Raw genomic sequence first — 26,171 nt, 5'->3', positions numbered from 1 at the left:
AAGCTGAACAACCCCAACTCTCTCAGCCAGTCATCATAGGAGGGGTGCTCCAGCCCTCTGTTTGTTTTTGTGACCCTTGTCTGGACCCACTCCAACAGGTCCATGTCTTGTGCTGAGGGCTGCAGAGCTGGACATAGTACTCCAGGTGGGGTCTCACCAGAGTGGAGTAGAGGGGTAGAGTCACCTCCCTCAAGCTGCTGGCCATGCTTCTTTTGATGCATCCCAGGGTATGGTTGGCTTTCTGGGCTGCGAGTGGACATTGTCAGCTCATGTCCAGTTTTTTATCCACCAGTACCCCCAGGTCCTTCTTGGCAGGACTGCTCTCAAGCCCCTCATCCCCCACCCTGTATTGATGCCAGTGGTTGCCCTGACCCAGGTGCAGGACCCTGCACTTGGTCTTGTTGAACCTCATATGGTCCACATGGGCCCAATTCATGAGCTTGTCCAGGTCTGTTGCCTTCCTTTCCTGATTTCTTACACCTGGGGATTGAGAGCTCTTGTGTTGTTTGGAAAGAGTCCTTAATGATCTGCCACCTCTGTTCTGTTCCCTTGTCCCTGAGAACTTGTCCCTTGTCCTTGAAGAGCTGGAATTTTGCTTTCATAAAATTTAGGGTCCTGACTTTACTTTTCACCCGAGTCATATCGCTCAGGACTGCAAACTGCACCAGTGCATGACCACCGCAGCTGAGGCTGCCTCCAGTCTTGACATCCCCGATTAGCTCACTTGTGTTGGTGACAATCAGGTCCAGTATCGCATCCCCTCTGGGGATGGTGTCCATTACCTGGCTTAAGAAGCTATCCTCAATGCATTCCAGGAGTCTCCTGGATTGCCTACAGCTCACTGTGCTACTTATCCAGCAGATGTCGGGGTGGTTGAAGTCCCCCAGCAGGACAAGAGCCTGTGAGTGTGAATGCCTCCTGTAGCTGGAGTAAGAAAGCTTTGTCAATAGGCTCCCCTTGATGAGCAACCTGTAGTAGACACCAACCACAAGGTTCCCTTTGTTGCCTGTGTCTAATTCTTTCGTGTAAGCTTTCACCCTGCTTGTGGCTATTCTTCAGAGATAGCTCATAACACTCTGTCCATTTCGTGATGTAGAGAGCAACCCCTCCTTCCTCACCTGTCCCTTCTGAACAGCCTGTAGCCATTGATAGCCCCACTCCAGTCATAGGATTCATCACATCAAGTTTCAGTAATGGCAACTATGTCATAGCTTTCTAGGAGCAGGGTGGCTTCCAGCTGCTCCTGTTTGTTGCCTGTGCTGCATGCATTGTTGTAGAGGCACTTTAGCTGGGCTGTTGGCAGTGTTGCCTCTTAGAGGAACACCCCTTAGTTCTTTTGAAGTATTTCACTGGTGTTTTCCTGTTGGCTCCTATTACCTCAGGAGCCCCTGGCTCGTCTCCTTAAGACTTCAAGTGTGCTGTAGTGTAGCCAGCATGCCTCAGAGCAACAGGTTGAGGGGCCTCACTAGCACCCTGTCCGTGTAACCTTGGCATGTCATCCCACAGCTTGTCCTATTGAATTCAGTGCTTGCAGTCACACATTTCGGTGTTATCAACAGGATAGGTGATCACCTGAGTACGAATAACAGGCTTTTTTCAAATCTGAAAATATGCTTTAGCCATATGGAATAAGCAACATTATCAGGATGTTGAGAAAACAATTTTTTAAATAATAAAGTTATTCTTAATGTTTTCAAGACCATTTTGATGTAATTTCTGGAATCGGTTAAGATGTTAGTTAGTTTAAGCTTTTTGAGAACTGCTGTATGTCTAGAACCAGTGAAAAATCAATGTGAACTGATCAAACTTAGTCACTTGGTGCATATATACACAAAAATTGCTTTTTGATAATATTCCATGCTAAAGTTTTCTCTACAGAATATGTAGCTGAAATTATACAAAGTGTGCCGTCGTTTTCTCTTATAGCTTACAAGTGAAAGCCAAGTTTGTAGTTTCTTGAAAACCTTACCTTTACAATTAAATAAAAAAAAACAGAAATCCGCTCAAAAGAAAAAAGTATTTTCTAAGTATATAGTTTTTGTTTAGGATTTTTAAAATTTATGATCTTTTACCCACTTCTCAGTTTTGGGTTGTTTAGTATTGGCTTTCTTTGTAGTGCTTTACTAATCTCAGAGTTGTTGAGATCCTGTCCTTTTCTCAATTGAAATGAGGCTGATCAGAAATGCTCAGTTATTGTTTTTCTCAAATTAATACTACTATTGTGATTCACTGAATTAGATTATTGTATCTTTGAGAAGTTGCATTTAATTGTTTTGAGTTCTGAATTAGTATTTTCCTGTTAAATTAAGAATATATTCTTCTGTCCTCAGAAAGCCTTTACTTTTTGGAAGAAATGTTCCAAAAAATTTCTAGCTTACTGCTTTTGTTTTACTATTGCATACCAGTTTACCACATGGTAAACTAAAATGTTTTCACTTTAAATAACAAAACATGCAATATGGGTAGCTCCCACTCCAGTTAAAACAAATTAAAAATCCCATTCTGAGAACAAGTGGAAGGCAGGGGGGATGCTTTGCGTTATTCTCAGTCCAGAGAACTGTATTGACTATGAAGTTTTACTTATCTGATTTAGTATTTGCTGGGATAAATATAATCAGTCCGAAAACATTGAAGACTCTTTTTTTTAGAAACAAGGATATTTCTTGCAAAAATGCCAGTGGTGTATGTTATATTAGAACAATCTAATGTAGGTTAATATTAATATATGCCTTGAGAGCAGAAAGAAATGTGCTCATTTAGCACAAACTACTGCACAGGAATAAGGCATGAAAGATCTTAAACTGCTAAATAGTTTCACTTTTAACATTGAAAACACAAATTGCGTGTGGGGTTTTTTTTATTACTAATACTCTGTCAAGAAACTTTAAAAACTGATAATTCAATCACTGCTCTATATTTCTCTTGTGTGTGTGTATATGGAGAGATACCTCCCATCCATTATAGAAAATGTTTTGTGCCCAGTAGCAGTGAAGCTAAGATCACGACTGAAGTTTATCCTATTCTCAATGCATTATGGCTGCTTCTGAACAGTATTTCAGTGGTTGACAAAAGTTGCGGTTGCAGCTTATTTACACTCTGTACCAAATGTGATGCACGTCTCCAGAGCAAGTCATGTGCAAGGTGCTGTGGTGCTGCTCTTCGTAGTAGTGCTTCTTCTCTCGGCTTGTCCCCTCTCTGTAAGGAAGCCTAGTGACAGTAGAACAATCAGGCTGCTGCTAATGGTATTGTGAAAGGTAAGCAATAGAAGACATACATAAAGTAACTTAGCTGCATAGCCATGCCAAAACCTTGTGCTATTCAGTAAAGCAAACGAAAATAAATCACGTTTCTAGCTAAGTCTGGCAAAAAACTCTTAGCTGTTAATTTCTAGTGCTCTTCTTGTCTACAGTTTTAAGAATTTTATTTTAATATAGCATAATCCGCAAAATTATTGTTGGTGCGTATATTCTTTTGTGGTACAGTTTGTTAGGTAAAGCTCGACTACTGGGGTTTAAGAGGTATAAAGTTGCCAGAAAACAGTTCTTTGGAGGGATGAAAGTGAAGGAGGGAGTAAGGAAAACTCCATTTTTGGTTTGGTACTGTGCTATATTAAAACAAACGTCTTTCTGAAATATTTTACCCCAAAAAAGAAAAACCAGCCCAGGTGCAGCATAGCAAGTCTCCTGCTGTTTGTTTTTGTGAAGAAATTATGTCCTAAGCTAGTCTCCCACTGTTTGGTTTTGAGAAGAAATTATGTTCTAAGCTAAGCAGTTTTGCAGTGTAGTTTTTCAACTAAACAAGCCATTTATACAAGGCCTGCTATTTTAATCAAATTTTTCTGTTGAGTCCTGGGTACTGGAAGTGAGAGTTCTTCATATTCCCTTGTTATTCCTAGTACACTTACTTAGATTTTGATGTGTTTTATAAATAGCAGATACACAACAATCCATATATTGCTGGAGATAGCATAATAGTGCCCTTCAGGAATATGGCAGCATATCTGTGTAGACAATGTCCTTCAAATATCTTTTATATAATTTTGGAAATGAGTATGCATTTCAGTCCTTAGTAGAGTAAAATAGTTTCAAACTTGGGCTGTGTTTTTCAAAAAGGGCAGAGTAATTTAAACCCACAAGTACCATTTTTAGCACCTGTGAAAGTACATGGACAAGCCTAAGTTTAGTGCTTTCACGGTAGTATAATACGAACAGTCTTCCAGGTTCCTGGCTCTGTTCCTTGCTTTTACTGGGAGGTGGAGAAGAAAAGGAACAATTCAAGGTGACCCATGTAATTACTAAAACCCTGTTAAAATTTCCTCCCAGTGCCTTTAGGGAGGTATGTAGTGACGAAGTGTCATGTGAAGGAGGCTATCAGCATGATGGTGCCTTAGCACCTGAATGCTTTCATTTTGTTTCCTAAAGCAAGCAAGCTTGTAAAGGTCTGCTGTCTTTTTTTTGTCAGTTTTCCAGAGCCCAGCACCTGCCTTCCCTCTCTCAATTTCTGAAACTCTCAGTCAATTTGAGAAAGGAATGCTAAAGAAATTGCCACAAGGTTTACGAAACTAGATGGCCAGAGACAAAATAGTATATATCTCTAATGAGGGAGAAGCCTGTGCTCATCTTCTTAGATATCTAAGAAGCCACAGAGGCATTTAGCTGAAAAAGCAGCTGGCAGGAGGCTGTGCTTTCTTCTTCCTGCTGCTTGTGCAGGTACTTTTTCCAGGAGCTGACTCTGATTTTATGGAGTGCTTGAGAGTTCCCTTGACTTACTAATGTTAAAACAGAGTTAGAGTAGCAATAACATTTGAAAGTTAAAAAGCTGCACTGCATGGACACTGACTAGCTTGTCCATCTTCTTGCCTTTTATCTGGGTATGTTGTTACTCTATGTGGTTGATTGAGTGGAATAAAAGTCTCTTATTTAAATAATTAACATTGATTTTAATGGTCTTACCTTTCTATTTGGCAACCAAGAACAAGGGCCTCTTAAAATTGCTAGGACGAAAATGCATGTAAAACATATATCAGAGTAATGTTTTGTTAGCTTGTGAATCAGCAGTAACATCCCACGTTGCTATAAAATACAATTTTAGCGTAAATGGATTTAATTATGATTCACATATACTTGCTGATGTTCAACGAAATTGTACATCTCAGATTGGCTGTGGATGTTCAACTTGAAGTTCAACAAAGCCATTCAGACTTAGGAGTCTGGAAGTTAGTGATGATGCTTTAAAAGCTGTTTCAAAATTTACTAGAAATAAGCTGCTTCAAGGACTTGAGTCTTTTTTTTTAATTGTCTTTATTCTTTCGTTTCAGGAGCAAGAGCTTAGTGCTCGAACACAAGCACTTCAAGCTGCCTCAGCCTCGTGCTCTTTCCGACCCAATGGATTTGATGACAACGACCCCCCGGGAAGTTGTGGACCGACAGGTGGAGGAGGAGGGGGTGGGTTCAGTACTGTTGGTAGATTAGTCTTTTGACTACGAAGACAACCTGGAATACACTGGTTCCGAAGCAGCCCGGTACTGCTGAGGACAACTAAAATACTGAACTTTGTCAGACATTGTACCAAGCTTTGAGACTTGATCCTTGTTCAAAAGCAAATGTTGGGGTGTTTCTGGTTATGTTTTATTTGAAATAAATAAGTGCATAATGGAAAAAAAAACTACCTCTTAAAAATTCAGTTGCTTTTATAGTAAGATATGCTTGCCCAAAAGACAGAAAATGGAGATTTTTTTTTAAGTAGTTGCTAATGACACTGCATTAAACTGAACAAATGCACTTGGATCAGTTTCTATTGTCCTCATCCACTGAATGAAGAAAGCTCTTTTTTTTTTTTTACTCCTGATGGTATTGTCTTATGTAGAAATCCTTTTCAGATGGGCTAAACTGCATACATAGTCTCTCACCCCCACCTTATTTTCAAATCTGGTACCTTTATGGATTTCCAGAGGTGATGCAATTTATAATGAAGGCAATAACTTAAATGTGACATGAGACAGTACTTTCCAGATTAAAAATTATTCAATATATTTCCAGTGTAAATGCAAAGAGGAAAAATAATTTATAAATATTTGCTAAGTTGTTTTCCAAAAAAGTGCATGTTCTGTAGGAACAATGTTTTTAAATAGAAATTATTAACTTTGTAGCATTTCTGATTTGTTTTAAGGATTTTAAAATTATTTCAGGGAATATATCTGCTCTGTATTGGAAAGGAAGAGATTCTGTATGTGCCTTGCAGTACTGTAATTTAAAACAAACTTTCTGAGGCTGCAGAAAAGGGGAAAAATGTGTTAGTAGTCAATTATTTCTTTTGTCAGTATTAGAAATCAATGCGTTTATAGAAAGCTATTAGGTTTCCAGAAGTAAAAAGTCTGGTAGTTTGAAATGCAGTGTGTTGCCCATTATTTTTTGATTAAAAAATACATACCTAGTGATCTATAACTTTCATGGCCTGCATGGCTAAGAAAAAGCCGGTCATAAATACTGCTTGTGAAATCGCAGAGAGGCTATCTGTATTAATCCTTGCTGAGGATCTGTGCTTCTAAGAGTCCTTTGAAGTTTTGCCTTCTGATTTTGCTCGTAGTGAGAGGTTTCTGGTGAGTTCAGATTTTAACTGTCTGTGGAAGACCAAAATGATGCTGTATATGGAGCAGCGTTTGCTCGTTGGGCCAGCAGAGGTTGAGGATCCCCTCTTTTAGTCTTGGCAGGAATAGCAACTTTTGTTTTTGATGTGCAATGAGGATAACAAGTAAAGGAGTTACACTGTTTAATCTGGTGATTAATTCTTAACTTGAATAATCTTATAGTGAAGTGTAAATTTATTTAAAGTATTTTTACAAAATTCTGCACTGTTTTACTGTGGTTTTATATTCTACTAGGTGACAAAGTGCATCCTTAAAAAGCATGCGAACCTGGCAGGTGATAGTTATCTGTGCAAAATAAATTTCTTAGAAAATGCCTTTAAAAAGCATAAAGTAAGTTGAGAAAATTAAACCTTGTTCATATGGTATCAAATATATGGAATTTAGTCTGAAAGGTAACTTAGCTTGCAAGCTATTTTTATATTATCACTAAAACTATGCTATTTGCTCTGCTATAGGTTTGTATGTTACTGCTCAAGAAAGCTAGAGCAGCTCACTTTCATTCTTTAATAGTTTCCAAGCTTTGTTTTGACTGTAGTACCTTGGCTTTGACCTACACTTCCATTGCTATCTCAGTTGTAGGTCTCTGAACTGGGGTTCAGCTGTGGAAATGTGGAATGTTATGAGACTAGTGTTAGGAATGTTCTAATTTCATTGTCCTTGGACGAGGTTTTCTTGAAAACTCACTTCGCCTTGAAATTCTGTAACTTTCAGTCTAAGAGGGTTTTTTATTTCCTTTTAGGCTTCTCTGCCAGTTAGCTCTGGTTTTAAAATGTTTTATATGACAGGTTAATTTGTCTTTTCTCTCTGAAATTGAGGACACACTAAAAAGCTGCCTACTGTTTGCATTACAATGGGAGTATTTTGTCTCTCTGTATGAATTTACTATTCATTTTAAAGCACTAGTAAGTAGAAGCAGGGGCAAGTGTTTTTACTCTATATGAAATCATAATTTTGTAAAGGTCAGTCTTGTTTTTATGTTCTCACAGTAAAAATACAAATTATGTAGCCTACCTAAAAATAATGTGCAGTATGAGTTTTGTATACCTATTGTACTATATTTCATGAGCTCTTAGAAGGCTTTATACACCCTTGTTTGCCTGTTCTAAATTAGGTGTTAAATATGGAGATTTTATGAGAGTAATGCCAATAGGGTTGGATCTCCTTAGGTATAAAATGATGGTATGTCTCAAACTGAAAATAACTTCTTTCTTTCCCCTTGTTGACTTCTGTTGACGCAGTTACTTTGGGTTTTACAAATAGATTTTAAAATTCAAAATAACTATTTACAAGTCTGCTTGCTGACCTGACAACCGTCACAGGCCAATTCATACCTAGCTTGGAAGGTTTCAATAAAACTAGTGAAAGTGGAGGAGTATCTCACACTCTAAAATGTACACTTTTTTCATTGTTTACAGTAATGGTGTTGCATGCTCCTATCTTTTGGACATAATGTGAGAGAACAATGTACATATGGTACTTTGATTTCTGTTGCCTGTGAATGAATGCTGGATGGTTTGTTTATTGATGTTTTTGGCTCCATTCTTGATTTGTTTTCTAAGTTGAATTGGTAGAAAGATACAAAATACATAACACTGTTTCTGAAGCTTAGGTGTTTTTGTTGTTTCCTCTCATGAAAGATACCAAACTCAAAGACTTTTGACTTTTAAAATCACGTTTCCTTTTAACAAGACAAATTGTGTTTTGGCTTTGTTTCAGTGGAGTTGTACTAACTTTTGTCCCTGTAGTTCACTTTGTACACTTTTTTTCCATCTGGAGCATTACAGTAGATTACTGTGAATGTCACCCCTATAAAAAGTGATTACAATGTCTACAAGCCCATTTATCCAGGATGAGGAGAGAAAAGGCTGCTTTGGATAACCACACAAATCATGCCTTCTGGCTCGCTCTTTTTCCTTCCTTTCCCCCTGTTCCACCTTGTTCCCTACTCTAGAAAGTTAAATATCTTATCTTCTGTATGCTTTGGAAGTTTAATTCCATGGGTAAGCCTTTCTTTTTTTTTTTTTTCCTGTAGCAGGAAGATTGTTTATGGAGTCAGAATGCTACTTTTTTTTTTTTAACAAATGACAGGTGAAGGGTGGAAGCACTGTGAGCTAAAGGAGCATTAGAACAAAAGCAAGTGGGTATAAACTTTCTGTAAATAAGATTTAGATTAGAAATGAAGTTCCTAATTACCAGAACTAATTCTGGAACAGCCTTCCAGGCAGAGACCTGCTTTGAAGGAAGAGCCAAGTATGTCTATGAAAGAAATTAAATGCAAAATGGTGTCTGAATAGCAACTAGACTTGATAAACCAGAGGTCTCTTCTAGTCTCTTCCTAGAGTTTTGCACTTCTGTTGGGCTCCCCAGCTTGACGCATTGCCAGTTTTGTTTTTGAGGCTCAAAGATGAAAGTGTAAATGAAGGGAACACTAAACTGTGACATAATAACAACAAAGATTGACTGCTCAATTTTGGGTGCTGTTGGCCTCTGATTTAGGCGTGTGGGGCATAAGAATTATGAAGCAATAGAAAGTAGAAGGTACGAAGACTTGTGATCCAAAGAAATGTGCTCAGTTTCTAACACAAGGACCATTCCCTAGTTACCAACCTACTATGGGATATAATGGGTTGTAGCACTTGATATCCTCAGTAGGCTGTAATCAAATGTAAACTTTTGGTCTTTTTCAGTGGGTGAGCAAATGATCTGTAATCTAAATGAGATCAGAACAGGTGATCTTAAAAATTTCCATGTTCCCTACAGCCAGTCATCATAGGTCTACCTTAACCTGAATTCACAATTATGAGTAATATGCTCTTAAATCATATAGGTGCCAGGTCAAATGTAATAGTTGAGAACCGAAAACTTGTGATGCTGTTTGGCTTGTGTATAACACTATGTTCTGCATGGACTTAAGAACTAGTGAGTACCCCTGTTTCAGCAGGTGGTTTAAAGGGACATGGCCCATAAGGTGAGCTCTGGCTGTGGTCAGTATGCTGGCTGTGATGTGTAGGGTAGCATTTGCTTACCACATGTGCTTTTTATTTTTTTTTAAATGTACATGCATCCCCCCCATTCAACTGTGAGTCTTGCTTCTGCTTGAATGAAAGTATCTAGATCAAAGGGAAAACAAACAAACTTAAACCTAGACAGAGTGAAGCAGAGGTGAACACTCTTTAAATACAAGATGCAGCTTTCTTATTTAAAACACAAGTGTTTTTTTTTTTTTCAAAGTCTGCTGGATTCTAGTCAGGTACGTTGATTCAGGACACACACTTCTTGTTCCTCTTTTTCAGTGTGGATAATATTTTTAGGAATCAGTTGAAAAAGTGCCGGAATAGGAATGTCAAAACACACAACCTGCCACTGCTGCCTTGGTAAACAGCCTGCTACCACATGCACAGAAATGCTGGGATTCTTTCTGGCTGGCTTCCCCAGATGCTAACTGGGAAGAGCAGCTGGCGCCTGTGAACTGTGCCTTACTGGGTGGCCATTCAGGACCTTCACCATCATCTGTGGGTGGCCAGAGACAGCCACCCTGGGGTGCTGCCTCAGCATGTGTCTGCCATGGGGGCTGCAAGAGGAGTCTGAGGTGTAACAGCCAGCCCCACTGCTCAGGCGCTAGCTTAAGTGGGGCACGGTCCCCAACCCCTTCAGTGACACCTCAAGTCCCAGAGCAGGTAACTTGGGGACCCCTTGCAGCCCTGACAGAGACCGGCACCTGTGGCAAGCAACATGTGGAGTGGGAAGGATGGGCAGGGGAGTGGTGAAGGAGAGATGCTGGTGCAAGAATGATATGAGACTACCGAACTGCAAAAAGGAAAGCATGGCTAGAATCTGATTTAGAAGTTGGCTGTTTTAATGGTAGTTTTACATGTATCTGCTATAAAGTTGTAACTGTAGTGTAATTCCACCAAAGGATACTCTGTCAACAATGCTTTATACCCAAGCCTAATCCTTCTAAAATTTCAATTATATCAGCATGCTTGAGAAGAAAAAAAGCCTCTCAGGGGCCACACTGAAAATATGCTGCTGAGGGGAATATTTCAGATTGACATTAAAAAATTAATTGAGCAACAGAATATGTGATTGTGCTAGCAGCTATAGTGTCACACAGCATCCTCGAGGCCAGTGGTCTCCAAACTTTTTTTTTTTATTGCATGCCCTATCAGGAAGAACTTCAAGTGTGCACCCAATATATCTATATTTATTTATTTATAAATTATATATGTACTACTGTCCTAATATATTATATACATACACAAGAGTAGAAATAGGAAAAGTGTGAGATGAAGATGAAATAAACACTTTTTAAATTATTTAAAATTCTATTTATTAATGGTACAAAAAATGCTTTCTTCTTGCACCCAAATGGATTGTCTTGCACACCCCCTGGGGTGCATGCACCTCACTTTGGAGACCATTTCTCTGGGCTATAGTCTTGAAAAGAGTTTTAACTTGATGGGAACAGGTATCAGAACTGACCTGTTCATAATAGTGGTTTCTTTCACTTGGTGAATATAGGCTGTTGTCATTACTTTATGCTGCATGACCATGTTTTTATCTGTGGTTATTCTAAGTTCCTATAATTTGATGCAAGGGCTGTGAACTGTTTTACCACTTGTTTTCCTACTGTGTGCACTAAATAACAGCCTTAGGTGGTTTGCAGAGATGCAAAGCCATTCCAGTTCTGAGAGGAGGCCATATCCCTTGCCAAACGCAGGAATGTGTTAGTACTTGGCTTTAAAGGTTAGTACCATTTTTCAACTGACTCGCCCTTCTTCAAGTGTTCTCTAAAGAATTGCAGTATTTAGTGCTCAGCTCCTTAAGAGAAAGTTACTTAATTGTCTTGCTGTATGTTTCATGGTGTTTATTTATTGAACTAAGGTTGAAACAATTTTTGCAGTATGCCTGTTCTTAAATCTTGTTGTTGTAAACTGGCATAAATGTTTAATAGTATTTCATATCAATTTTTAAAAATGGATGGGGCAAATGGGTGTTTTATTGTACACATGTTGGGCTACATAAAGAAGTCAAAATATATATTTTTGAATGCCTCAGAAGCTGTCTGAAAGTACCTAAGTCATTATGTGTTTGGCTTGAGTTGAATGATAGATGTTCTAGTAAATATAACAGTGGTGGGGTTTTCTTTATTGGAATTGTAAATTATATCTGTAAATATCAGCTTGAAGGATCTCACGCAAAAACATGGAAAATAAGTCAGAGCAGAGAACTCCTAATGGGCCAACTAGATCTGGAGAACCAAGTCTAGGCAGTAGCTGACTCATTATTTCAGTTGCAGTGATATGACAGTGTTTCATTTGAGTTGTCTTCTCAATTGGTGTTACTTAAATTTTCAAAGATGATGAAATTACCTTCAGCTTGTTGAATTAATAAAGAACATCATCATTGGTTAAAATGTAGCTGTCTCAATGAACATGGAACTTATGGCACAGAAACATTCAGCCCTCCTGTAAATAAAGACAAGGTTCTCAAAGGCCGTTTTCAACTTTTGTGTGTTTCTCCTCAAATTTCCTCAGACTAAAAGTTGAAAGGATTTTTTTCTGGGTTTGGTTGTTTTTCTTGACTACAAAAATACCTAGGAAACTCAAACCAATTAACAGCCAGATAATAATCCGTAAATTACTCCTGGGTGGTGAATTGTGTGAGAGGGAAGGGAAAGGTTTGGGTTGCCCTTAGAACGTGTAGTTTGAAGTTGAGTCTCCTGTAGTTGGCTGCCCACACTTCCCTCTGGCATTAGAAACAGCTGCCTTTATGTGGTCTCAGGATTAAGCTTGGTGCTGCCTGTGAGGAGAAAATCGTGGGAACCTCCCCTTCATCCAAGACCTATTCAGGCTAATTGAAGAATTAATCTCAACCTGAGCTATTTCAGTTTTGCATTAAGTAACTTGAACCTGCTAACTGTCAAGGTAGAGGACAGATCGAGCTTTACCATAATAAAGGACCTAATCATAATTTTTTTTTTTGGAAAAAAATAAATGCTTTGGCTCCAGTAGGAGCTGCTAGTTCTCTGCTGTGCTTTAAAGTCCCAGGGCTGCAAGAGGTGTTTCTTGCTGATGAGACCAAGAAAACAGCAGCTACACAGAATTCCGCAGGGAAGGGAATTGGCTGCAGTATAAACAAGCAACTAGGTGGATGGTTTCATCATTTTGGGTTTGTTGGCTGTATTTTGCATTTGGGGATTGATGTGAATGAAGACGTGTGAGGACAATAAGTAATATGAATCTGAGGATGTGGAATAGAAAGCAAGCAGGCCTCAAGTAGTTAATTTTTTAATTTCTTAAAAGCAGTTGCTAACATTTTTGTGGAAGAAGGATGGGTTCCTGGAATGGGATCCTAGGTAGTGTCAGTGTGATCTTGCATGGCAGCCTCCAAGAATACTGCTGCTCCCATGCTTTCACAGGGTGTGTTAAGGTGGAAGGCATGTATGGAAAGACAAATGTGATTAGTACACTGGGCCTGAAATGCACCCTCTGGTCATTGACCACACACTTCAGTGTAGTCATAGATGAAGAAAGAGCATTTCCTTTGTCGCAGGTATGGAGGAGCAGAGTGTTTCTTTCTGAAACTTCTCATTTTCCTGGGAGCAAATCTTAACATTTGTACATTGTGGTTAATAGTTCTTCTCCAGTTGTGAATGAGTAGCGTAAGCCACAAGTTGGCAGAAACTTCAAGTGAGTAAGTTTGTAACTGCTGATTTGATAAGGCTGCTTTTAAACTCGAAGTCAGCTCATCTCCATCTTGCTTGCTCCCCTTTGGTCCTAAGGATGTAGAGTAGCAGCTCTTTCATGTTCTCCAGCTCACATTCTGGGAATGGGCAGGAATGCTCAGATTTGGAGAGGATTTAATGAAAGGAACTTAACTAGAGGATTTAAAAAAAAAAAAGTGGGGGGGGGGGCAGGGAGAATCTGGGAAGAAATGTGAGCAAGAGCTTCAGAGTGTGTGGGTATGCAAAGCTGTGGATTTCCTACTCTTTTTGAGACCAAAGAGGAGATGTTTAAGTAAAATCTTACCAACTTTCACATGTCATGTGTACACAAAGAAAAACCATGTGGGGAAAAAGTATAGCAATCATTTGGTCAGGGTAATTGTGACCTATTTGTGTTTTCATTAGTATTTGAGCTAAACTAATGCCCAGCCTCTTATCTGTCTGCATTATATTCAAGCAGATTTTTTTTTGGACAAAAATAAATATTTGAGGTTTTGTCTAACTTAATCTCCTTTGGAAATAGCTATTTGCTTTTTTCCACATAATTCTTCTGCCTGAATATTCTCCCCACTTTTTGAAAGGATGATGCACATTCTCTTAGAGAAAAAGGTGTGTGTGTGTATAATAAGAATTAGTCCAATCTGATGTGATAGGTATCTTATTTTAGGTCGTAGATGCCTCACCCCTGAAACCTCCTTAACCCCAGAATTTTTTAGGATGGGTATTCTTCAGATCATTGGGACCCAGCAAGGTTATTCTCTTTACTCCCCTCCTACTTTAAGTGCCTTCATGAAAAACTAAGGGGATGCAGCCAGAGGCTCACTGGGTAAGAGAAACTGCAATATCACTGAGCAGGGAAAATAGTAATTTAGACAGCTTTCTCGCAGCTCTGTGTTTAGTGATGGCTTTCACCAGTTCTGCCCTATCTTCTTGTATTCTCCACTAAATAAATTCAATGGAATAAATTGTCATGATACTTACGAAATGCTTCCTGCTATGGCTTCATGAGTATTGTGGTGTTTTCCCTCTTCACATCCACTCTCCCCCTCATGCCCCTTGCGGCTGCCTTGTCAACTGATGTTCACCTCTCTGGGACACAGACTTTATCTTCTACACTGCATGTATGTCGGTACAAGGCTGTATGTAATAGTCTTTCTTTTTTGGTTAGCTTTTAAATGCTACTGTGATAAACTTACTTCCTAAATGTATCAAATGTGTGATAACAAAAATGCAATTAAAGAACTTAAAATTTACTATTGCATCTGCATAACCTCATGTGACTTTCTGTAAAGCCTCTGTTTTGCATGTGAAAACTCAGGCAAGTAGCAGTTGCAGTAAAAGGTTTTGTGTTTCTTCAACCCTTTAAGAACTCCTGCTAAGACGTCTGTATGCCCACTGGTAGAAGGAAGTAGCGTAGTAATAGGTGTGCATCAGGTATTTGTAGGGAATTGCGTTATTAAGGGGTTCTCACAAAAGCCAATCACTACTCACTTTTTATGCAAAGGCTTGTGGTTGCAGGTGCTCAAACCATGAACACTTCGATGCCAAATTAGGTGTTTTATATTTGGCTCTGAATAATGCTGAACCACAGGGCAGCATGTCCATTCTGCTGGTGGTGGGGTTTGGTGATTTGGTGTTGGTTGGAGGGAATGGCAAATTATGGCTCTTTGTTCAGATGGAGCCATAGGTACTGGTGGTGATGGGGGGGGAGTAACAGAAATGTTGACTTTGTTTTCTTCACCTGGAAGTCACAGTCAGCGAAGTGACACCACTTGGTCCAACTGCTAAGTAGAAGCTTGCCCTGTATTTGCAGGCTATGAAAAGTGATGACGACAATTGTTTCGTGACTTCCAAATGCATTACTACTTTTGAGGGCAGAGGAATTTCTGAAATTGAATTCCACAGTTGTTAGCTGTAAATTAATCTGTGCATATGGATATAGTATGTGAAGAATGGGAAGGAATATTTCTGATTAAAACTACTGACTCAAGTATTCTTGCACCGTCTTGCCTGTGTTGTTTTTTTTCTGTAGTTGACCTACTTCAGATATCAGAGTTGCACCTTCAGCTGTGATTTATTTTCAAGGACTTCTGTACATCCTTTGTTACATCACGATGTCGGGTTTTAACTTGCTTTGAGTAGCATAAGCTTTTATAAATGTAGTCCAAGTATTATAACTTAAATGTAAGTGGTTTTACACCCTTTTGTTACTGAGGTCCCTGATGTGCTATATTAATTTTGGAGTAATTACATGTTTATCCAGTAGAGAGCACTAATGACACTACTATCTTTTAGTTGACATTCCTGTCAAATTATTCATTGTTGTCTTACAATTTTGTGCTGTGGAGCACTGGGCTGGGGTTGGGACTGTAAATTTTTCTCTAGATCAGTGCATGGCTGATGCTCTGCTGGAAGTAGTTTGGGAGAGAAGACTGTAAAGCAGGAGTCTGCAGGAGATGCTAAACTAATGTTTACCCACAGTTTGGAGTCGCAGCAATACTCCAGTCCCTCCTTTGCGTTGAATAGCTAAGTGAAGGCCTTTAATGAGGAAGCTGATCAGCATCCCTCTTCGAGCGGCTCGTGCCAGGATTGTCAGGATAAATGCCTGACTGCTGGTGCTGCAAGTATCTTAAAGGTCTCAGGGAAGCCAATGGTATAATCAAGGTAGTTTCTGCCTCTTTGTATGTAGGCAAAATCTTAACAGCGGTGGCTAAAAAAAAACCCAGACATTTATATTATTAATCTTTTAGTGTCTGCCTTTACTTTAGAGCCAAGACAGCAAAGCTGGACATGAGATAGCTTACTGAAGCTGAAATTCTGGAGTCCTCATGGTTGATGTAGCATGAGTGAGAAAGACTAACTTGCATTTGAGACGTCAAATGGAGTTTGTGGCCAGCAGTTTAAAAATAACAATCCCTTTATTCACTTTGTGAGGAAGTTGTATGGAGGCAATGAGGAATCATAAACAAACCCATAAAAAAATGTTTCAAAATAACTGGGAGAGTATCTTAAATGTGTGTCCTGGGCAAAATGTCTCTCACCACGCTGCCCAGCAGTCCAACTGCTTTTGCTCATAATAGCTGAGTGAACTACTAACCGTACTTCTGGAGCATGAAGATGCTGCCTGTAGGAGAAAAAGGTGTTTTAATTCTCCTTTAGGGTTATAGAAGAATTTTAATAATGTGACCAGTGTAAATTAATCTTCCTAAATATACAGGTGATCTGAAACAATCACACTGAGAGAAGCATGAGTTATAGTAATTCATCTCAGTCTTGCATGAATTTAGGAATAACTGTCTGGAGGCAATATCTTTATTACACTATTTGTAAGGACTTAAAGGGAAAAAAAAAAGCAACAGACACACTATGAAGCTGAGCATGAACTTGGAGTATTACCTCTAGGCTTCTTGTATTGGCTGATGTTTTGTTTGAGTTCGGTTTAGAGACTGCAGTATTATCTCGGAAACAACTCTCAACTTTTATCCTCGCTACTTTACTTCAATATATAAGATTTTATACAACATGTGGAGAAAAAGATCTAAGCATGGGTGAGATAGTATATTTATCTAAGTAAACTTTGTGACTTCTAAACATAGAAAAATGCTATTTTTTAATGATATAAGTCAAATTGGTATGGAAAATCTGCTTGCTTGGGGGAGAATGTTTATTGGTTAGAAGAATTTCAGGTTTTTCTAAGTGAAAATGGGTGCTTTTAAGAGGGCAGTCATAGTTGTTGCTAGTAGATACATGAATTTTGTGTATTGGTTTTTGATACCAGTGCAATTTTGATGCAATTCATTAATGCAGCTATCACATCAGTTATTTCTCTTTTGCTTTTAATTGCATTTGTCAATTGGTCCTAAAATCTACCATGTGGTGACAATCTGCATTAAAATAGTGGCCTGCCTGAAATTAATGGGAGTCTTGCCATGGACTTTGGCAAGTCCAGGATTTCACTCTGCTCTTCATCTTGCATGACTATTGCTATTCAGGGTGTGGCAAATATACTATATTCTGCATCCTGATTTATGTGAGCATTTGCTGAGCAGATGTTAGGGAGCTAAACTTACTCATTTCAATCCATCTCTCCTATAGCAAGTGAAAAAGAGAGGCCAGATCAGTCTCAGGTGTGATTCTATTCACTTGGGATGCTTATAGAGATTGCAGTTTCTGATGAATCAGAAACATTGTGCTGAATTTTAAAAATGCAGCTGTAAAGTAAGCAAGGATTTATTACTTCTGTTGTTGTGAGCGAGCTGACCAAGTGGCGAGGGAGGGGGTGAGTGGCTGAAAGAGAGCGGGGGCCAGGCGGGTGCGCTGGGCTTCCAGTTCAGCTGCTGATGTGGTGCTCTTCCTTCTCCAGAGCATCACCTCTCCTTGAAGTGGGGTCACCACCCAGGCACCTGTGGCGAGGGAGAGTGCCTTCATATGTATCAAGCACTTGAGTTCCCATTTCCCAATAAGCATTGGCCTAAAGATACAAAATAAGATTAGCCCTTACTGATTAGCTTAAGAAAAATCAGTAAGAAAAACCTCCCTTGCCAGTCTTTTCTCCTTTTTCATTTGGAAAATACCTTGTGCGCTTCATAAGTTCAATAACCTTGTATGGGGGGGGAGGCTGTTTGTCAAAAACACAGTTTACAATGAAGATAAAATAAGAACGCATAGCTGGCATATCTTAGGCAGAACCCACTATGGGAGTCACTCCCACAGTTATGTCTGGTGCTCGCCAACTCCTACTGAGCCTGGTATTTTCCCATTGCATTGTTTTTACTGATAGCTTCCATTCAATAATAACAGAAATCTTTGCAAGGGTGAAAGAGATTAACACTCTTTATAATTGAGTAAAGAAGTGTTAAGTGATTTCCACAGCCACTGAAGAATGTGTAGCCTATATGATAAAGTAATCTCATGATTTTTATCTTTGTTCTTTAGTGAAAACAGTTGGTGAACATTTTATCCCATGTTCAGATATAAAATAAGATCTTTCCTGTTTTGAATCTCTTCTGGGGAGGAGAAGTAAATGAGGGAGGAAGGCTGTGAGAGATAATTACCAAAATGCCCAGTTCATAGATATATATATATATAGTCACAAGACAAAGCCGTACAGGGTTTTGTGTCACAAAACATGGAGTAAATTTTTATGAATCGTAATAGTAATGAAATAAAGCAGTCAGAATAAGATATTCTTTTTACCTTGTGCCATCCCAAGGAAGACTAATATGTGACAAAAACTGTTTACCTATTGCTGTTTAACTGGGAATTCTTGATGTAACAGCAGTGGACAAAAGCTGAGATCGATTTCTTGCCGGAAAAGAAGAGTGTGCTTGACATAAGTTGCCTGCTCTGTAACATCCCCCACTGCAGAGGGATGTTGTCAGCCTCCAGCGTTCAGACCCTTTAGACCCCCACCGCTCTGTGAGTGCAGAAGAGCCACAATAATAAATGTTTCCATCTGCTTCTGCTTAGGAGTTTGCATCTCATCCTATCCTCCGCAGTGATCTATGCACTTGAGACAGCCAGGCGGGACTATTTCCATTAGCAAGAACCAAGATCACACCCTGAAAAGCCCCATCTGGTCCAAACGTGCTGTAGATTGCCTGCTGAGCAATGCAGGTCACTGTAAGATCATCACACTGATGTCCCATACGCTGACAAGGTCTTCTTCCCATACGTTGGGTGTCTTGCTGTTCCGAGCCCTCTGCGGGATTAGCCCCGGCAGCCTGAGATGGTTGTCCTTTTGCGTGTATGGCTTTCTGCAGCAGGTGTGTTTCACTGTGCAGTAAACGTAGAAGATTTGCATATAGGAGCCAGAACTTATGTGCAAGTTGGACCTTGGCTTTGGAGCTGTGCGTCAAGAGAGGTACAAGAATGACCACAGGCTCTGAAGGTTTGGCGTGAAGCATTCAACTCCTCCAGTGAGCTTTCCTTGTTTGCCCTGCTTCTCTTTCCCTCCCCTCCAGCCCAGCCGTCCAAGTCAGGTAATTTACGCCTACCTACTGGAAGGAAGGAAGGAGAGGTGATTGATGGTGTTGTTTTTAGCTCTTGCAAGGTGCTCGGAGGCTGCGGCAGTGACTGCCAAGTGAGAACCTAAGCCTATAAACACCTGCAAATCTTGGTCATGCCTCAACCATTTGTGAATTCTCTGGGAAGATTAAACACATGGGAATAAAGCTTTGTACTACATCATCTCATTCCTGAGTCTGCTTAATATTTGATTAATGCAGAGATAGGAAGTTGGTGAATGTTTGGTTTAATAAGCGCTTTTAAATTTGGGGCTGAAATATGCAGTTTACATAGAAAGTCATTTGATTTTGGGGGCAGTGCCTTATGAGCTCCTCATAAACTCTGCAGAGCAGGGACCATGTGTACGGCAGTGTCTGGCCAATACAGCTTTACGCGTAGTTTTTAGATCTGAATTTTCTGTGCATAAAATCATGTTATCGGCAAAATTAGTACTAAATAGTAGTTCATAGCTCTGTGGAAAATGTTTGTCTTTTTTTTTTTTTTTGAAACTGCTGTGTTGTGTTTTTTTAAAAAAAACACAACAAACAGAAAAAGCCAATCAGAGTAGCATGCCAGTACTTGTGTTAAGGTTTCTAAATTCCACAGTGTATCTTTCAGTATGTTCCTCAGTCCCCCTTCTTTTCCAAATGATCTCTAAGAGCCTGTAGAAGCCACTTCTCCTCAGTCTTTAACTGTACTCTGTCTCTCTCTGTCACAAACCCTTAGAAATCAGCTGTAAGGAGTGGGGTGTGCATGCTGACCAGAACCCACTTCTGTTTCAGAAGACATAAGCTCATCAACATATTATGAAATAAATTTAATTCTTGTGTCATCTTAAAGATGACTTATATTGCAAGTAGGAGTTGAATGTTTTTAAGAAGTATAATAAATATTAAATGTAATACAGTGCCCAACCCTTTCTGCAGGTGAGCATTGACCAGCATAGCGAAGACGTGGAGAATTACTTGTGTGTAGGAACTGATCAGACTAACTCAAATTACAAATCAGACTTAATTGATAGTTTTGATGATTCTTAAGCCCACAAATGTGTTCTAGAGTCTTAAGATAAAGTTTCGTAGCTGGAAGAGCCAAATAAGCAACTGGCTGCTATCAGAAGGGACAGATATCATCCTGTCCTCTCCTCTTACCTTGAGCTGGCTTCGGTGTTCGTGACTGCATTTAAATCCATTTAAAGCACTTAAATGCCTTTCTATTCTGCTGAACGTTCCCACAGATATTCTGGCTTGCTTTCAAAACAGCGTGGGGTGGGGTGTTGGGTGGTTTGTTGTTGTTTTTTGTTGGGTTTTTTTTAAGTTCTGCTGGGATAGTAAATTGCATCAACCACCTTTGCAATTGGACAAGTGCTGGTGTCAGCACAAGGGAGGGGGTGACCTGCGCAGCTCGGGAGGGAAGGGAAAGGGTTGAGAAGAGATGTTGCAGAAGGGGAGAGGGAAGCCTTCCATTTGTAGCAGGGCCGGCATGTTCATTTGGCTCAGTTTTACCAGAGTGTTATATATTTGTCCTTCTGTGTATTATAGACGTCCCCTTCAGAAAGCTAAAGGAGTGGGGAGATGTCTTGCCTATTAAACGAAGGATGCAAAATCCTGCTATCTAATTAATTCACTAAGGAGATAGATGTATCTTTGTCTCATACTAATGTGTGAAGAAGATGTTAAAACTTGCATTAGCAGACAGAAGGCACCATAATAATAACATTAAGAATGGACCTGACCTGCTCTTGATTTATTAATGGCACTAGTGGAATTTGAGCTGATTTATCAAGATGAGGCTTTATCGTGCTCAGTACTTCTACACGAATAGCCCATAAATCATTTGTCAGTTACATCTCATTGAAAGTTATGTTTTGTTGTATTTTTTCCTCAAACCCCTGTAGGCATAGAAAATTGTTTTGATCTGTGTTCACATGTAATAAAGCTCATTCTTCTCTCTCCTCTTCTTACTGTATTTTGGTTGTGTCTTTTTTTTTGTTTTGTTTTTTTAAGATTAAGGATATCCCAGACCTGTACCACCAGTAGTATTAGTTTGAAAGGCCCTGAGTCTGTGATGCTCACATAGCGTTTGAAGGCTGCACGTGGGCACTCTGAGGTGCTCTGGGAAACCTTGGCATTCTGGCTCGCTTGGGTCTTACTGTTCCAAATGGCGGTGGGTTAAAGTTTTTCTGCATGTTTTCAGAGTAAGGAAATTCTGCAGTTTAAAGGTGAAAACTTGTCTCTCTAATGTTACTCTATTGTTTTGCTTTGCACTTGGTGTCTCAGCAGTTACTTTTTTTTTTCTCAGCGCTGAGAGTTCAGCAGTCCTCTTACCACTCGCCACTGCTGGAGCTGAGGGTTATTTTAGCTCACTTACTCAGCGGTAACACACACTCCATCTTCCGCGTACCCGTTCCAGTATGTCTGCCTGAAGCTGCAACCTTAATCTTCACCTCTGAAGGTACTTTCACTACCCAGCCAGGTCTAACATTTAATATGTTTCTCAAGGCATGTTCCGCTAAAAGCATAGAGATGATGGTGGTTTTACTTCTCCTTTGCAGAAAGTACTATACGGCCTCAACTAGCGCCCTCAGCCTCCCAGCTTTCCTCCGCGAGCGTGGTCCCCACAGCGGGAGGGTTTCCACACCTAGTGCAGGATTTGACTCTGGAGTAGGAGCACAAAGAGGCATTTTTCATGGTTATCAGCAGACAAATGGAAAATGGCCTCATGGTCTGGTGGCTAGCAGGGCATGAGGAGAGGGAAGGACAAATGGTGGCTTTGTGGCTTTGGATTTTGTTTTCTTCTTTTTTTTTCTTTTTCCCCTGCAGCCAGGAACCAGCATTTCTCCTCTGGACCATGCCTCATGAAAACAACAACAAAAAAAAGAGGAAGCACTCACTTAGAAATAATTGACATGGGGAAGGGAAATATTTTTTTGACAAACAGATACATTTTGGGGGGAGGAAGAGGAGTAGAAGAAATAGAATAGCCTGTTCTGAATGGGTGCGATAAGAAAACTGCAGATTTAGAAAAAGCTACAGGCTAGGAATAAGATGGCCAAATGCACTAATCGAAATCAAAACCCTGCCTAGTAAGTGATAGAGGTGGTCGCAGCAGACTAAAATTAGTAAAAATACAAGCTAAGGGTACCAGGAGGGGAAGATTGCCCGGAGGGCTTTTGTATCATAACTTTTAATACCTCAAGGCAAGCCAGTGAGAAAACTGTTCACATGAAGGGTGGATTGGCAGCGCTCTTTCCAAAATATTATTTTTGGGCCGCTCATCTCTTGTGCCTGATGACGTGGCTTCAAGGAAGGAGACTGCACATTTGTATAGCATGCGAGTTCCTGAAACCATTCTGAGCCCTGGGGGATTCTTTATACGGTAACCAAAACCAAGCCAGAGCTGCTAGTAAGGACTATGTCCTCCAGGCAGTACTTGTTATTCAGCAAAAACAGTTGAGCATTTCAGTCTATTTAAGGTGTTTTCTTTCCTTGGACCCTTCAGTCTGCCTGCCTGTCAGCTATGTAGGTAGTAGAAATGCTTGGATTGCTTGTTCATGGTTGGGTTGAAGTGCTTTACCGCATTCAGCCCAGGAAAGCCTAGCCATTTTGTTTTGGTGCTCAGTCCCATCCTAGGATCTACTGGGAGGACTGGTACGTCCTTCAGCATAGTAGGCTTTTATTCTACATGTGCACCGTTGGCCCCATCCGAGCTCCTAATAGCACTTTTAGAAACTGTGTGCTGACTAACGATATCTTTCTGGACTTGTCATTTCCTTTTGTCAGATTATTGTGGGAGAAGGTGAGAATAAACATCTCGGTACGATGTATAAAATTTGTACGCATAAAATGCATGCGAAGTGTAAAATCTAAGCAAGACAACTGTAACCCTGAGACAAATAAAGTTAAGAGCGATGGAGCCTTATATTGCAAAGTCAGTGTGGGGATTGAGTTAACATGGGCTCCCAGGGAAAGGAGAAAGAGGACTTGGCACAGATCAGATGGGAAAAGAAGGAATTAACTGTTGAGAAGAACATAGTTAAATACATGGATGAAGGTCCTGGAGCAGAATCCCAAATCACCTTGCATAACACTTTGGGAAAGTTGCCCATGATAATTGTACACCCCATACGGAAGTCAGGAAGAATTAAAAATAAACAACAAAACCATAATGCCTTAAGAAAATAAAGTAAATGTATAAAACTTACAAAGTATGCCTGTTTTAAAACACTTTATAAAATAACTTGGGGGAGTGTTTAATACAGTGTTAAAATAACCTTCAGTCAACAGGACATAGTTGTCTCCATTTCTTTTTATTTTGAGTGTTTATATCAACAGATAGGCTTCATACGGGAGTTTTAAGTTACTGTAACCATAAAACAGAAATTGGAAATAAAAATACTCACTTTGCCTAATTTAGACCACTGACAGAGGAGGTCAGATTCCCCAGGCTTCCTCCATAGCTGATGGAAGGAGGGCCAGTGGCTTTCTGAGAAGATTTAAAGCTCATAGAAACTGAAACAGCCACCATAATTTTCCAGGCTTGACCTTAGAGAAGAATCTAGGTGAACTATTTTTAGTGCCTGTATCAATGTAATTTTATGTCAGTGAATAGTGCTGACCTAAAGAGGTGATTAGAAAGTAAACTCTCTATTTACCTGGTAGTAATTGGAATCAGGTTTTTTTGTGTGACTAGTTTATATATTGCCAAACAAAAATATGCCGCAAAGCAATTTGTGTATAAGTAAAAAGCAGGCCATTAATCCCGATGTAACATCTTATTGTTTGTAAAAAAACTGACCACTGATCTTTAAAAGTTACTCAATATATAAGAAAATGCCCTCGGATTATCTCAAGCATGATAAGCATGATCTACTGAGAGCACCAGTAAACATTCACTTTTTCATGATCTTGTTATCATAATCTGTCTTTTGCTGTCTTTAGATGAGTAACTTAATAACAAATGGCTGAAGGTTTTTTTAGGTTTCCATAACCGTTCTTCGGATGCTTGTGTCTTACTTGGTCACCAGGAGTGGCACATAAGCCAACGTGTGAGTTGAACTGCAGAATTATTGCCAGTGGTTGTGCAGTTTCTGTACAAAATCTCAGCTTTCTGGAGTTGGAGCACTGACAAAAACACTGCTTAAACTGTCTGTGATCAATCTAAGCAAGGAATAGTTACTTGGCAGGAGATGCTGAATTAGACCTTAAATAGAACATGGTAAAAGTTCCTCAACTAACCTTCGCAGCACGATGAAACAGGAGAGAAGTCATTATACACGCACTTCAGATCCCTGGGAAACTGGGGTGGAGTGACCTGACCAAAATTGTGTTGCTTTTGGTTAAGCTGGTAGTTGTGCTCTCACCTTTGTCAACTTCCCCATGAAGAATAAAGGGGAAGGTGTAAATTGCTTATTTAACACTTAGCAGGCAAATAGTTATTTAGAAAAAAAACCCTGGTGTGGGTGTAAATGCAGGATCTTTGAAGTCTGTCTGTGATTATAAGTTATGCATACTTGTGGTCAGGGGAATCTTTCTATCTAGCATGTTTCCAAAGTTCAATTTTTTAAAATACAGCTATATTTAGTTTTAAGAGGAAGCTGTTCTGAATGCCTAAGCACATATGTCACTCTCCTCATTCAAAATTGGATATTAAAAAAAAAAAAAAGAAATTAATATAGAAGAGTCAAGTTGGACTGCTGGGCTTTTGGGTCCAGCCTTTGTGAACTTGAAACAAGTGACCGTGTAGGGAAGCAAGCTAGAAATGTGGGATTCCAGCTGAGTTTCTGAGTGAGCCAGCTCATTCTCCTCTTTTCAGTCTAGAGAAAGGATTTATATTTGGTCCTGTATGAAATTTAAGTGCAGACAGATAGGCCGGCAGAACTTTGTATCTAACCAGGTAGATGGATTTACAGAAACTGAGATTACATTTTTTAAAATCTTGACCTAGAAGTGTTGCAGCAAAATTTTGCCATTGAAAGTCAATAGACTACTTTTATCCCTCTGGAAGATGCTCTGAGGGCTGAACTTTTGTTAAAAGCTTTGGGATTTTATGGTACTTGCGCACATTGCAAACTCCAGAGTTTCCTTGTATTCCTTTTTTCCCCTTCCCAAGTTAATGAAAGCATAAGAAACCATTCGTGATGTAAAGCTCTGGGCTTCTGTATTCTTTGGAAAAGCAGATGACAAGGTACTTGATCAGTGGAAGACCAGGAAAGCAGAAAGAGAGAAAAACACTCTGTATTTGTGTTTACATAGACAGCAGAAGTAACAGGATTTTCAACTGTCTCAAAAACTTCATAAAGGGCAATATAAATGATTAAGAATCAGATATCAGTTAAAAATGGCATCTGAAATAAGCTGCTTTCTGCAAAGTGAAGAATTCTTTTTTAAAAATCTAGAGCGGACAGAGTGGTTTGTTTTGCTGCCTTAGCTGGGGAAAGTCTTAGTCCTAGTCCTTAGTTTAGTCCTAGACCGTCCCCCCCAGGTCCCCCCAGCAGGACACCCACCATGATGGACATCCAGGGTGCTGGGGGGGAATTGTGTAGTTCGCATGCTAATAATCGTCAGTGACTAGATCTGGCCCCTGAAGCTTACATGTACACGGGGAAGAGGAAATTTCATCTCATTTGAACTGGGACTCACTGTTCACGGAGGGTTCGTCCTTTTGCCCTTCTAGGTATGCTCTGTGTAACTCTGGCTGTACCTCGTTTTCATCAGCTATAAAACAGCAAAGTTAATTATATTTCATCTTGGAGAGTTATGTAAATGTACAAATGACTGAAGTATTATAGAGATG

The 26,171-nt window shown here is 39.7% G+C and overlaps 1 protein-coding gene across 2 annotated transcripts in view; it reads left to right on the top strand.

Moving 5' to 3' along the window:
• The window catches only part of USP38 (ubiquitin specific peptidase 38), a 38,707-nt gene extending 17,363 nt beyond the window's left edge, over positions 1-21,344 (top strand). For both annotated transcript variants that reach the window (XM_074588893.1, XM_074588892.1), the window contains one exon: positions 5,318-21,344. In XM_074588893.1, coding sequence (XP_074444994.1) covers positions 5,318-5,479 — 162 coding nt within the window. In that variant the 3' untranslated portion in view covers positions 5,480-21,344. The remainder of the gene's footprint in view (positions 1-5,317) is intronic.
• The last annotated feature ends 4,827 nt before the right edge of the window (positions 21,345-26,171 follow it).

The sequence above is a fragment of the Larus michahellis genome, chromosome 5 (assembly GCF_964199755.1).
Source record: "Larus michahellis chromosome 5, bLarMic1.1, whole genome shotgun sequence".
Taxonomy (NCBI): Eukaryota; Metazoa; Chordata; class Aves; order Charadriiformes; family Laridae; genus Larus; species Larus michahellis.
This window is presented reverse-complemented; position numbering and strand designations above follow the sequence as displayed.